Source organism: Elephantulus edwardii, unplaced genomic scaffold (assembly GCF_000299155.1).
Source record: "Elephantulus edwardii isolate Elephantulus edwardi_28Jun2011 unplaced genomic scaffold, EleEdw1.0 scaffold00314, whole genome shotgun sequence".
In the NCBI taxonomy this organism is placed as follows: domain Eukaryota; kingdom Metazoa; phylum Chordata; class Mammalia; order Macroscelidea; family Macroscelididae; genus Elephantulus; species Elephantulus edwardii.
In genome coordinates this window covers 1,028,990-1,041,928 of record NW_006400064.1, presented here as the reverse complement: position 1 = coordinate 1,041,928, position 12,939 = coordinate 1,028,990, and the positions used below count along the sequence as shown (strand labels likewise).

The 12,939-nt window shown below is 43.7% G+C and overlaps 1 protein-coding gene across 1 annotated transcript in view; it reads right to left on the bottom strand.

The window, feature by feature from the left end:
- Positions 1-12,939, bottom strand: part of DRG2 (developmentally regulated GTP binding protein 2) — a 40,740-nt gene that overhangs the window by 4,801 nt on the left and 23,000 nt on the right. The window contains exons 3-9 of the mRNA XM_006901184.1: positions 6,905-6,994; positions 6,610-6,670; positions 4,706-4,796; positions 4,237-4,309; positions 4,024-4,114; positions 2,971-3,068; positions 2,250-2,326 (exon numbers count right to left, since the gene is read on the bottom strand). Of these exons, the coding sequence (XP_006901246.1) occupies positions 2,250-2,326; positions 2,971-3,068; positions 4,024-4,114; positions 4,237-4,309; positions 4,706-4,796; positions 6,610-6,670; positions 6,905-6,994 (581 nt within the window). The remainder of the gene's footprint in view (positions 1-2,249; positions 2,327-2,970; positions 3,069-4,023; positions 4,115-4,236; positions 4,310-4,705; positions 4,797-6,609; positions 6,671-6,904; positions 6,995-12,939) is intronic.

Here is a 12,939-nt window from a genome sequence, read left to right as displayed (position 1 = left end):
GATTCTTCCAAGCATCCTGAAAAACCTACAACCAGGAAAAGAGAAAATAGATGAATGGGACCTTCTAAGAATCAAATCCCTATGCACATCCAAAAACGTCTCCAACAGGGTAAAAAGGGAAGCCACAGACTAAGAAAAAGTATTGGTAATGACACGTCAGATAAGGGACTTGTATCTAGAATTTATAAAATACTTGAGCACCACAACAAGATAAAGGTAAATAATCCAATAAAAAAATGAGCACAAGATATGAACAGACACTTCACCAAAGAAGACATTCAGATAGCCAACAAGGACATGAACAAATGTTCAAAATCCCTAGCTCTAAGAGAGATGCAAACCAATACAACTATGAGATAACATCTCACCCCAGTCAGAATAGCAAAATTTAACAGAACAGCAAGCAACAAATGCTGGTGAGGTTGTGGAGAAACTGGAACCCTTACTCACTGTTGGTGGGAGTGTAAAATGGTGCAACCACTGTGGAAGGTGGTGTGGCGCTTTCTCAAAAAGTTGCAAATAACATTCAGATGTCAAACAAATGAAGAGCTGTTCAAAATTCCTAGCTTTCAGACAGATATAAATCAAAACAACTAAGAGATATCATGTCACTCCAGCAACAATAGCAAATTTCAGCAGAGCAGCAAACAACAAATGTTGGTGAGGTTGTGGAGAGATTGGAACCTTATTCACCGCTGTGGGAGTGTAAAATGGTGCAACCATGATGGAAGGCAGTTTTGCACTTTCTGACGAAGCTGGAAATAGAAATATCATTTGACCTTACAATTCCACTACTGGGAATATGGCCTAAAGATACCAGAACTGCTGCCCAAGGAGATATATGCACACCTATGTTTATTGCTGCATTGTTTACAAGAGCAAAGAGATGGAAGCAACCAAAGTGCCCATCAACAATGAATGGATAGAGAAGCTGTGATATATTCACACAATGGAATACTACACAACACTGAAAACAAGGAACTTATAAAATATTATACAAAATGAGTGACCCTAGAGGACATTATGCTTAGTGAAATATCTCAGGCACCAAAGGACAAATACTGCATAATGCTACTGTTATAAAACAGGACTGACATCGGGGTTGGGGAGAAACTAAGAGTAGAGAAATAATGTACACTGCATTGAAACAGATGAGGGAAATAACTGTTTATAAGGAATATACTATTAGGCATTATTTGCATGACAACAGTCCAGAGGTGCATAGCAAAGTGGATTGGGGTTGGGGAGGTAGGGAGGAAATTCTGCAACAATAAAATAATCTTTTTTAAAGAAAAAAAAAGTTGCAAATAGAGATACCATTTGACCCAGCAATTCCACTAATGAGAATATACCCCAAAGATACCATAACTGCCACCCAAGCAGATATATGCACACCCATGTTTATTGTGGCTTTGTTCACAATCGCAAGGAGTTGGAAACAACCCAAGTGCCCATCAACAAATGAACGGATAGAGAAGCTGTGGTATGTTCACTCAATGGAATACTGTGCTGCACTGAAAACAAGGAACTCATGAAATCTTATACAAAATGGGTGACCCTGGAGGACATTATGTTGAGAGAAATAGCCACAAAAGGCAAATACTGCATGATGCCACTGTATAAAACAAGCCTGACCTCAGGGTTGGGGAGACTGAGAAAGATGAGTTCAATAATGTACACTGCATTGAAACAGATGAGGGAGAAAATGGTTTAAAATGGATATGTGATTAGTTATTTTTGTCATGACAGGAGTCCAGAACGAAGGCTGCATAGTGGAGTGGACCTGGGGGGAGGGATTGTATAACAATGAAAGAATTTTTCCTTTTCTTTTCAAAGAGAAGAGTGTACTGGGGGGAGGGGTGGGCAGGGAGAAAAGTGCAACAATGAATGAATGGAAATCCAAAGTCTCTGTAAATTTTCATTGAAATTAATAATAATAAAAAAGCTGCAGAGTTCCTGCGTGAGCTAGCACAGGGAGACGTGCACCCTAAAAGAGAAGCCTGGGAGGAGCCCCTCATCCTTGAATATCACTTTCTTCTCTGAGCTGTGGCCAGGCAGATGTCAGGAGACTCTGCATGTCCTGAGCCTTGCTGAGGGCTGTGGATAGGTTCTAGACTATTGAGCCTCTGGGCCAACTTAAAATCATTGATGAAACCCAAGTTACCAGCAATCATTCAGCCCACCCTGATAACTCAGCCTTGACAACATGGGACCAAGTGGGGTAGTTAGAACCAAGCACTATGACTCACCTGATGACCACACTGTTGGGCTTCCGGGCCAGGCGGTCTACTTCCTCCATGGAGATCTGGTCAATTTTGTTGTACACCTGGGTTTTAAAAGGCAGATGTTGGGTGTTAGGGGAAAGAAAGTGATAAAACTCAAAGAGCACCTCCTCAGTGGCTATGAACCTGCCCAGTCTCCTACGACTCTGACCAGAAAGGTCTATCTTCCCTAGTTATGGACCTGCCCGGTCTCCCATGGCTCTGACCAGAAAGGTCCATGTCTCCCTGGTTATGGACTTGCCGAGTCTACCACAGCCCTGACGAGGAAGATCTATGCATCCCTGGTTATGGACCTATCCAGTCTCCTACAGCTTTGACCAGAAAGGTCTATGCCTCCCTGGTTATGGACCCACACAGTCTCAGAGGCTCTGGCCAGAAGTCTATGCGTCTCTGGTTATGGACCTACCCAGTCTCCCATGGCTCTGACCAGAAAGGTCTACACCTCCCGGATTATGAACTTGCCTAGTCTCCCATGGCTCTGATGCAAAAGATCTTTGCCTCCCTGCTTGGATCAAGGCTACCAGCTCCCACAAAGGCAGGCCAGGTAGAAACTAGGGGGAATCCTAGGTCCACCTGTAACTTGTCTAAAATCACCCAGTCTCTGAGGCACAGAGGGCAGGGAAGAAGCAGGGGTTCCTTGAGGCCCACTCTTCCACTTCTGTACTTCCAAGGTACAGGCACTACTTACATATAAGCAGGGCATGTATACACGGTTGCCCACGATTACATCAATGAACTCATCTGGGGAGCAGTCTTCTCGGAAAAGCACTTCTGCATTGAAGATCTCTGAGCCAGGGTTAAGGGGAACCTTCGTGGCAGTGATCACTTAGCCAACAGAACCCAGACCACAAGCTGGTCAGAAAGGATTCCAGTTCATCTGCTTGGAAGACTTTTTAAAAAATTTTAAAGCTTGGGAGGTCTAAGTGAAAGAGAGGAAGACCTTCAAAGAGATGGACTGACAGACACAGTAACGGCAGCAATGGACTCAAGTGTGTCCAAGACAAAGAGGATGACACACGATAAGACCTGGCTCAGATCTGTTATCACAGGGTCACTGTGAGTCATAGGCAACTCAACGGCATTTAACAACAAAGCTTGGGCAGCACCTCTACTTTTTATTTCCTCCAAAGGGAGCCATGATATGTAGATGTCAATTAATAAATGGTTTACATCTCCAACACTAAGCAGGGAAAAAATAATTGTTAAACTCATCCAAGCACTAGTGTAGAATCTGAATTCTCAGCAAAAGGAGTCCATTTTCTGAAGAGCTCCTCTATGCCCTGCCCCGCTTCTGCTCAGACCTTGGCCAGAAGGCATTCTATTCACTACCCAGGTGTTCTAGTGCGAGATGACCAACTGAGGGCTCTACGTATGTGAAGTGCAACTCTACTTCTGGTACCACACTACCACCTGTGGTCAAGGAGGCCTCATCTTCAGACTCTCCCCTAGAGAATTTCACATAGCTCTTGTCCTCACTCAGATGATTCCCCAGAGTTGTGCAAAATAGTCCTCACCTTTGCTTCACATGATCCTTACATGTGAAAGCAACCCTGGTCCTCATAAATACAGGTGTCCACACAGCCCTAGCTTTCTCTAGGGCTTCTCTAGGCCAAGAACCCCACTCCTTGGCAGTTTCCCAAATCCTCAAATCTCTTCCAGATGTCAATGCAGCTGAGCTGGGCCTTAAAGGCAGAGCCTTTCAATCCTGTGCAGCTTTTGGTTTACTCTCAGGGAAGGATACTGTATTCATGCAGGATGAGCTGCACTAGCTTCTCTGAGCACTGAGTCAGTGTGACCGTTGAGTTGAAGGAGATGCCACCACCTTTCTTGGGCTGAATGGGGAAAAAAGAAGGAGAGCTGCTGATGGAGGAGGCACAGATCCAGATACCTCAGCCTTTGGCCAGAGCTGACCCACCATCCCTGCACCTCTGGCCTACAGGCCAAGGGACCTCACCTTAAAGTAGATGTTGGGCTTGTGCTTGTTGAGGCGGATGCCCACTGACTCTAGTTCCTTCTCCAGCAGTGACCTAGGCAGAATCCCATCATAGCCCTTTGTAATCAGGCTCATTCTGGCTGCCACATGGGGCAGTAAATCTTGGTCTCCCAACTGTCTCTCTAACTAACCAAGAAGGAAATCAACTCCCTCTTGCATTCTATCCTTAGTATTTTGGGAAGTCAAGAAGCCATTTAGAAATGAACAGCTGAGCTTTAGGTAAGGGGAAGCAGAGTAGAATGTTGTTGCCAAGAAGCTCCTGGCCTGGTTCAAGATAGTTCAGCATCCACATAGCCCCACTCCAAGATGCCTTTCTATCCCAGGGAGAAATGCCTCGTGCAGAGGATGCTTAGATCAATTATGCTGAGTCTTGCCACCACCCTGAGTGTGAGTGAGGGCCAGTTCCCTGCATCTCACCCCACCGGCTGACCTTTGCATCTCTCCCTTGGTGGCATCCAGCATCATGATGACAACATCAGCAGTACGTGCCACAGCAATCACCTGCCGGCCTCGGCCTTTCCCTAAAGAGACCAAAAGGATGTGGTCCTACCACAGCAAGGCTCATGGTGCCTCCTGCTGGCCTCAATGGAGCCCTCGTGCCTCAAATGCCCATCCTCTACAGACCTTGCATAGCCCTTGCATATGACATCCAGGACTGATTCTTTTAGCTTTGTCTGGTTCATTTTTTGTTTTTTTTTTTTTAAAAAAAACAAACCAAAACCCAAACCAACCACTTAATGTTTTATCTGTTGTTGTTGTTAAGTGCCGTCGAGTCGCAGGCGACTCATAGCGACCCTATGAAGGAGAATCCTCGACGCTTGGGTGCCTTCATCCTCTCTCCAGGTTCATAGGGTTTCCAGAGGCAAGCTATTATGGAAGTGGATGCCACTCCTCCTTCCACGCGTGTTTAATTGGTAATGGTTGAATAATGTTTTATCTAGACAGAGTAAAATATATAATTAGATATATTTTATACAAAAATGCAACATCATTACTTTAAACAGGATAATAACTAGTTTCTAAAGTGCTATGGGGCAGGTCTATGCTAAGTCCTTCACAAATATTTCTCCACTTAATCCTCCAGAAGTCCTGTAAGATAGGTATGATTATGTCCATTTCACAGATGAAAAATACTGATGCTAGTGTGCATGGTTCTAGGATGAACCTGAGTCTCTTTTGTTGGGGAAATGGGGTAAAAAGACTCTGCTTATCACATACAACATAGGAGACGCTCTGAGAATGACAACAAAAGCCAAATCCCTTTAATATCAGATGATCAAAGGAGTTAGCATCTTGCCAAGGTAACAAAGCAAGTTGAGGACTGAAGGAGCTGCAGCACAATCTAACGTGTGGTTTTAAAACAGGACCTGCCTCCTGAGAATGCAGAACTACGCTGATGCTAAGCCTGGTACCTTCCCCATGTGGTCAGACCAGGTTGAAGTCCCTGAGATTTGGTGTTACCTACTGGCAAGGAAGTCCAAGTAGGTTACTTGGACCCACTACCACTCCAAATCCCATCCCATCCCATTTTAACTCAAGCTGGCAGGCCTGCTTTGCTGAGCCAGAATAGGAGGGAAGGTGTAGAGGGAGCAGAAAAAGGGTTTTGGGCACTGGCCACCAGAGTGGAGCTTAGGAGTTAGAGGTAAAGCTGGAGACCTAGTTTTACAACTTCAGGGCTTAGGTGTGGTGTGGAGTAAGTCCTTATCTCTTCCCCCAAGGGTACACTGAAAATTGGAACTAATAAAAATTCCAGGTCATGGGATCTTGTGAAGAGTTCCTGAGACAATATTCAGTATCATCCATGGTACTGGACAAGTGCAACCATAGTGAGCGGTCAACCAGCCCTATGAAGTTACCAGAGCCTGTTTCATAAAGTCTCCTACTCACTTCAGTCCCCTGTCATCAGAGGTCACAACAGGCTCTCATCCCAGAATGGGGGAAAAAACCAAACCCCACCTAAACATTTCTCCACTTAATCCTCCACAAGTCCTGTAAGGTAGGTATCATTATGCCATTAAGGCAGGGATGACAGAATTCGAAGTACAGAGTGGAGGCAGAAGTCAAGCCTGTCCTGTAAGCTACACCCATATCCATGGTGGGTCACTTCTGGAATGAAGATGAAGCTGCCTCACCTGCCCCAGACGATTACCCCCAGGACTGCATAAGCCCCTGGAGAAGTGGGACTGAGGAGCATCATAGTCCGTACTAGTCAATCCTCAACTCCACACCCAGTTATGACAATGCTGAGACCACTGTGGGGGAGGCCTGAGAGTTGAATTCGGGCCTGTCCTTAACTTGTCACACTGTCCTCCTTCCACTAGTTCCCTTTCCTACCTTGTGCTGCTCCTTCAATAATTCCAGGGAGATCCAGCAACTGGATGTTGGCTCCTTTATACTAGGACAGAGAGAAAAGTGGAAGATAAGGATGATGCTTGCTGAGATCCCACCCACTGTTATCCCAGGAAGAGCCTATCTGCACGCATGAAAACTCTCAGCCACGGCAGTGAGATGGTGCCTTCTGGGCGAAGACTTAGTGCTGAGACTGCCCCTCCACTGGCAATAACCTGAACAGAACTGTAAAATCAAAACCCCTCCCTTCTGTTCCAATACCTAGCAAACCTCAACTTACTTCAATCACTCCAGGGATACATGTCAGGGTTGTGAATTCATAGGATGCAGCTTCACTGGCTGTGGAGGTCATTAAACTCAAGAAGGTGGACTAGGAAAGAAAAAGGAATTTTCTTTAGGAATTCTGTCTCAGCCCTTTTGGAGAAACCCTGTGGAAGTGGGGCCTACAGCAGAGAGAAATCTCCTCATTCTTAGCCAGAGAACTGAGTACATCAAGAGGCTAGCTGGTCATGCTTTTCCTGCTTGGAAAGCCACCTCTGGCACTTCCCAGAGTGTCCTTCAAAGAGGAACCTTTACTCTTCAGGAACCTGAAGGCTCTTCTTGGTGGATGAAGAGACCTGGCTTCTATGTCTGCTTTCTACATACAACAGAGGCCTTTCTCGCATTCCAATAGCCCTCCCGACCCTTTTGTGCCCAGAGAGCTCAAAGCAGGCAACAATCTAACAGTACTTGTTGGAACCTGTGCTCACTCAGGAAGGTAAGACATATGAGGAGCTAAGACCTTCCAGTCTGAGACAGAGAGAGAAAGCAACTGTGGAATGAGAGGTAGGGAGCTGGGAGACATGGGGAGTCAAAATTTACAACAGGGTTTATTCATCAGTCACATCTCAGTTATGCCCTTATTCTAGATACCAGGCTCAGAGCAAGAATCCTGACAATGGGCAGAATTTGGCTGTGCTGCTGGGACATCAGCTAGAGCAAAGCAGGAGGCTTAGTCACACACATAGTTCAGAACTCAGAATGGGTATGAAGACACACACCAATTCCTCCAGTGAACTCTCAGCTCTGGAAACCACTTGTAGTCTTATAAAAGATGACGAGTCAGTGACGATGAAGGATAGGGAGAACAGTGGCCCCTGACCTTGAAGTCACTGGCCTAGCTTCTATAAGGGTTCTGGGTCCTTCGTGGTCAGAAAGCCCACATTCCCCATAGGGCTCAGACACTGTGGTACAGCCCTCAACATCTAAAGCAGCTTCTCCCATCTTGGTTTCTCACCTAAGAAATCCTTGGCAGGCTGAAAGCAAAATTGAAAGAAACAACTTAAACTAATGGGTAATAATACTCAAAAGTCAGAGCCTGTGGAATGTAAAACACCACATGGTAGATCAGCTCAGGAAAGGGCAAACATAAACCTTTGTTTCAACTCTCAGAAGAGACTTTTCTTCTAGGAACCAAGCAGGCCCTAGTGAGGAGAACATCATTATTTTTCTTTTAAACAGAACACCAGTTAATAAATTAAAAAGGCATGAAGAGAGATAAAAAGACACCATTCATAACCATGAATAAAACAGTATCAATATTGTTAAGTGAAGGTTTATGGGCCCAGACTTGGTTACTGTGGTAACACCCTACCTGTAACTTAACAAAGGCGTCAAGCTGTCACATCTTTAATCTGTCCTGGAGGTTCAGGTGTTTCCTGATGTGAGGCAAACTGAGATGTCCACTTAGGCTGTAGCCTGGATGACAAAACCAAATCTTCATATCTAACTCTCAGATCACGGAAAATACAAAAGACTTGAGGAACAAGTTCAAGGATATTACAAGGATGCCCTAGACTCTAGAAGCATGTATGTGCAGGTGAGATCTGCTCTCTCAATGTCCAGCTGTGACAAAAGGAACTGTTATGAATTAAAACAGCCTTAAGGGACAAAATTCACAGATGCACACATGGCCTCAGAGGTAGCAAATGAATGACAAACTAGCTGCAAAAGACTCACTTTGATGAACAGAGAAATCCCAAGATGGAATGTGTTAATATTAAAGGATTACTCTTGATTTGTTTACTGTGACTTAAGTTTGTTCTTTGCAGATAAAAAGCATAAATATTTAGAAATGTCAATGAAATAGAATTGACAGTCCAGAAGTAATTGCATACATCTGTAGTCTGCTGGTTTTGACAAGGGAGTAAAATCCATTCAATGCAGAAAGAAGTCTCTTCAATAAGGGAGTTAGGAAAATTGGATTTCTACATACAAGAAATTAAAACAGGCCTCATACTTCACAGGATACACAAAAACAAATTCAAAATTAACTAGGGGGCCTAGGGGGTACAGATGTTCAAATTGGCAGGACTAAGAGTTCTGTAGCACTGACCTAAAGCTGGGAGGCTGCAATGCTGTCAAGCACACTTCAGAAGCTGTTCTGAATGAGTGGCTATATCCTGCTCCCAACCTAAATTAGTCTTTTGACTTCCCTAATAAAGCTTTAATTGTGAAAAGCAAAACAAAATGTATATGAATGTTTGTAGAAAAGTGAATGATGGGAGTCACACAGGCAGGAATGCCAAGCTGTGCCATTTTGGCGTGTGCTGGATTTACCGCAGACACAGGGGCCTATGCCAGGACCAACAGGAGGGTATCCCAGTTCCTGAATGCAAAATGTGGCATTCCTCCATGGCAAATAAACTGGGCTGTCCTCTACGGAAGCAGCACAAAATGGGCCAATCAAAAGAAATGAAAAAGAACTCACCATGTAGCTAAATTACAAAGGGCCCTCACTGGAGCATCTCTTGCCAAGAGGAAGAAAAAGCCTGACATTAGAAAGGCTCAGCGAGAGCAGGCCATTAGGGCAGCAAGGAAGCAAAACGCTAAACAAACATCTGAGGAGGCCACAACAGCTGCCACTAAGGCTCCCACTGAAGCAGCGCCCATGCAGAAAATGGTGCAGCCTGTGAAAGATTCTGCTCCCTGAGCTGGTAGAAAAGCTAAGTTAACGGATGAGACTTATGTCAAAGATTCAATTTTAACTTTTTTTTTTTTAAAAAGTGAGCAAATAACAAATGCTGGTGAGGTTGTAGAGAAACCTGAACCCTTATTCATTGTTGGTGGGTAAAAAATGGTGCAATAACTATGGCATTTTCTCAAAAAATTGCAAATAGAAATACCATTTGACCCAGCAATTACACTACTGGGAATATACCACAAAGAAACCAGAACTGCCACCCAAGCAGCTATATGCACGTTTACTGCTGCTTTGTTTACAACAGCAAAGAGGGGGAAACAACCCAAAGGTCTATCAACAAACATGGATAGAGAAACTGTGGTATATTCACCCAAAAGAATACTACTATGCTGCATTGAAAAACAAGGAACTCATGAAATATTATACAAAATGGGTGTCTCTGGAGGACATTATGCTGAGTGAAATATCTCAGCACAAAAGGAAAAATACTGCATAGTGCCACTGTTGTAAAATGGGAATGACATCAGGGTTGGAGAGAACTTAAGAAAACATGGGATAAATAATGCATACTGCATTGAAATAGATCAGGGACAGAAATGTTTAAAAGGAATATATGATTAGGTATTATTTTCATGACAAGTGTCCAGAATAAGAGCTGCATAGTAAAGTGGACTTAGCGGGGAAGGATTGTATAACAATGAAATCCTTTTTTTCTTCAAATAGAGAAAAGTGAACTGGGGGGAGGGATGGGCAGGGAGGAAAGTGTTTAACAAAGTATCTGTAATCCAAAGTATCTGTAAAATAAAAAAGTGGGAAGCTCTGGTGGCCTAGTGGCAAGAAGCTGCACTACAATCCCAAAGGCCCATGGTTCAAATCCACCAGAAGCTCTGCTGGAGAAGGCAATCTCCTCCTGTGCCAGTCAGATTCAATTCGACAATTGTTGTCATGTGCCATTGAGTCACTTGCAACTCATAGCAACCCTACGTACAAGAGTCCTAAACACCATTCTATGCTGTACCAACCTTGCCATCTCAAGCACACTCATTCCCACCACCCCAATCACAGAATCGATCCATCTTATTCAGGGTCTTCCTCTCCTGTGCTGTCCCTCCACTCTCCCAAACATGATGTCCCTCTCCAAAGACCAGTCTCTCCTTGCAACATGCTCAAAGTAAGTCAGACAAAGCTTTAGAATTCTTGACTCCAAGGAGCATTCCAGCTTCACCCTCTCCAGGACAAACCTGTTTGTTCTCCTAGCAGTCCATGGTATATTCAACACTCTTCTCCAGCACCACAGCTCAAAAGCATCAATTCTTTTTATCATCCCTAGTCACTGTCCAACTCTCTGATGCATAGCACGTAACTGTGAAGACTATAGCCTGGATCAGGTGCACCTTAGTCTCCAGCCTGACGTCGTTGCTCTTCAGTACTCTTGAGAGGTCCCTCACAGCTGACTTTCCCAATGCAGTTTGTCTCTTGATTTCCTGGCTGCTGTTACCAAGAGTGTTGACTGTGGAGCCAAGTAAACTAAAACTGTTAACTGTCTCAAACTTTTCATCTGTACTAATGCTGGCAATTGGCCTAATAATGAGAATCTTTGTTTTCTTGATGTTGAGCTTCAATCCATATTGAAGGCTGCAGTCCTTGACCTTCTACAGCAAGTGCTTAGGGTCCTCTACAGTTTCAGCAAGGAGGGTTATGTCATCTGCATAACGCATGTTGTTAATGACTCTTCCACCAATCCTGATGCCACATTCCTCCTCATACAGCCCAGTGTCTCAGACGATCTGTTGTGCATACAGATTGAAAAGGTATGGAGACAAAATACATCCCTGATGGACCCCCTTCTTGATTTTAAACCATCCAGTGTTTCCTTGCTCTGTTCTGATGACTGCCTCTTGGTCTAAGTATAGGTTTCGCATTAGCACAATCAAATGTTCTGGGATTCCCATTCTTCTCAAAGTCAGCCTTAGCTTGTTGTGATCCACAGAGTCAAAAGCCTTTGCATAGTCAATGAAGCACAGATAAACATTCTTTTGGTATTCTCTGCTTTCTGCCAAGATCGATCTAACATTAGCTATAATATCCCTAGTACCATGACCTCTTCTTAAATCCAGCCTGCACATCTGGCAGTTCTCTGTTGACATATTGTTCCAAATGTTTTTGGAAAATTTTCAGCAGAATCTTGTTAGCATGTGATATTAATGATATTGTTCGATAATTTCCGCACTCTGTTGGGTCACCTTTCTTTGGAATGGGAACAAATACTGATCTTTTCCAGTCTGTTGGCCAGCTGGCTGTCCTCCAGATTTCCTGGCACAACTTAGTGAGCACATCCAGGGCAGCATCTATTTGTTGAAATGAAATAAATCAATTGGTATGCTGTCAATTCCTGGAGCCTTGTTTTTTGCCAGTTCTGTCAGAGCAACTTGAACTTCCTCCTTCATCATCACAGGCTCTTGCTCATACGTTATTTCACTTAATTCTTCTGTGTCAGCCAATTCCTTCTCACACAGTGACTCTGTGTACTCCTTTCATCTTCTTTTGATACTTCCTGGATCATTTAACATTCTACCCAAAGTATCCTTAAGTATTGCCATGCGTGGCTTGAATCTGTTTTTCAACTCCTTCAGCTTAAGAAATGCTGAGCGAGTTCGGCCCTTTTGATTTCTGATTCCAGTTCTCTGCACATTCCATTATAGTATCTTACTTTGTCGTCCTGGACTGCTTTCTGAAATTTTCTGCTTAGCTCTTTGATTTCTTGGTTTCTTCCTTTAGCTTTGGCTTCTCGGCGCTCTAATGTAGTACTCAAGAGTCTCATCTGACATCAGTCTTGGTCTTTTCTTCTGTTTCAGCCTTTGTAATAATTTTTTGCATTATTCATGGACGATCATAACCATTACTGAACCATAACTTGTGTTTAACCTTTAATATATGCCTAAGGACCATTCTTGGGTTTTGTTTTTGTATGTGTATATATAAATAACATTTATAAATTTTATTTTGTTTTTCTTTCAGCAAAACTATTCTAAACAAAAATGGCATTTCACAAGCATGAGTAACTAACTTGATGTTTCAGGGTTACAGTCACTCTGATCGACTAAAGATACAGATCAAGTTAAATGGGAAAAATTTTTAAACCATACATTTTAAAATCAAATAAATAACCTGGTAATAAGTTGGACTGTCTTAAGCATCTGTATCAAAATTCCTGTCTGTATTAGGGGAGCTCTGGTGGCCTAGTGGCAAGAAGCTGCAACTACAATCCCAGAGGTGCACGGTTTGAATCCACCAGATGCTCTGCCGGGGAAGGAGGGGCCATCTCCTCCTGTACCAGTCAGATCTGATTTGAC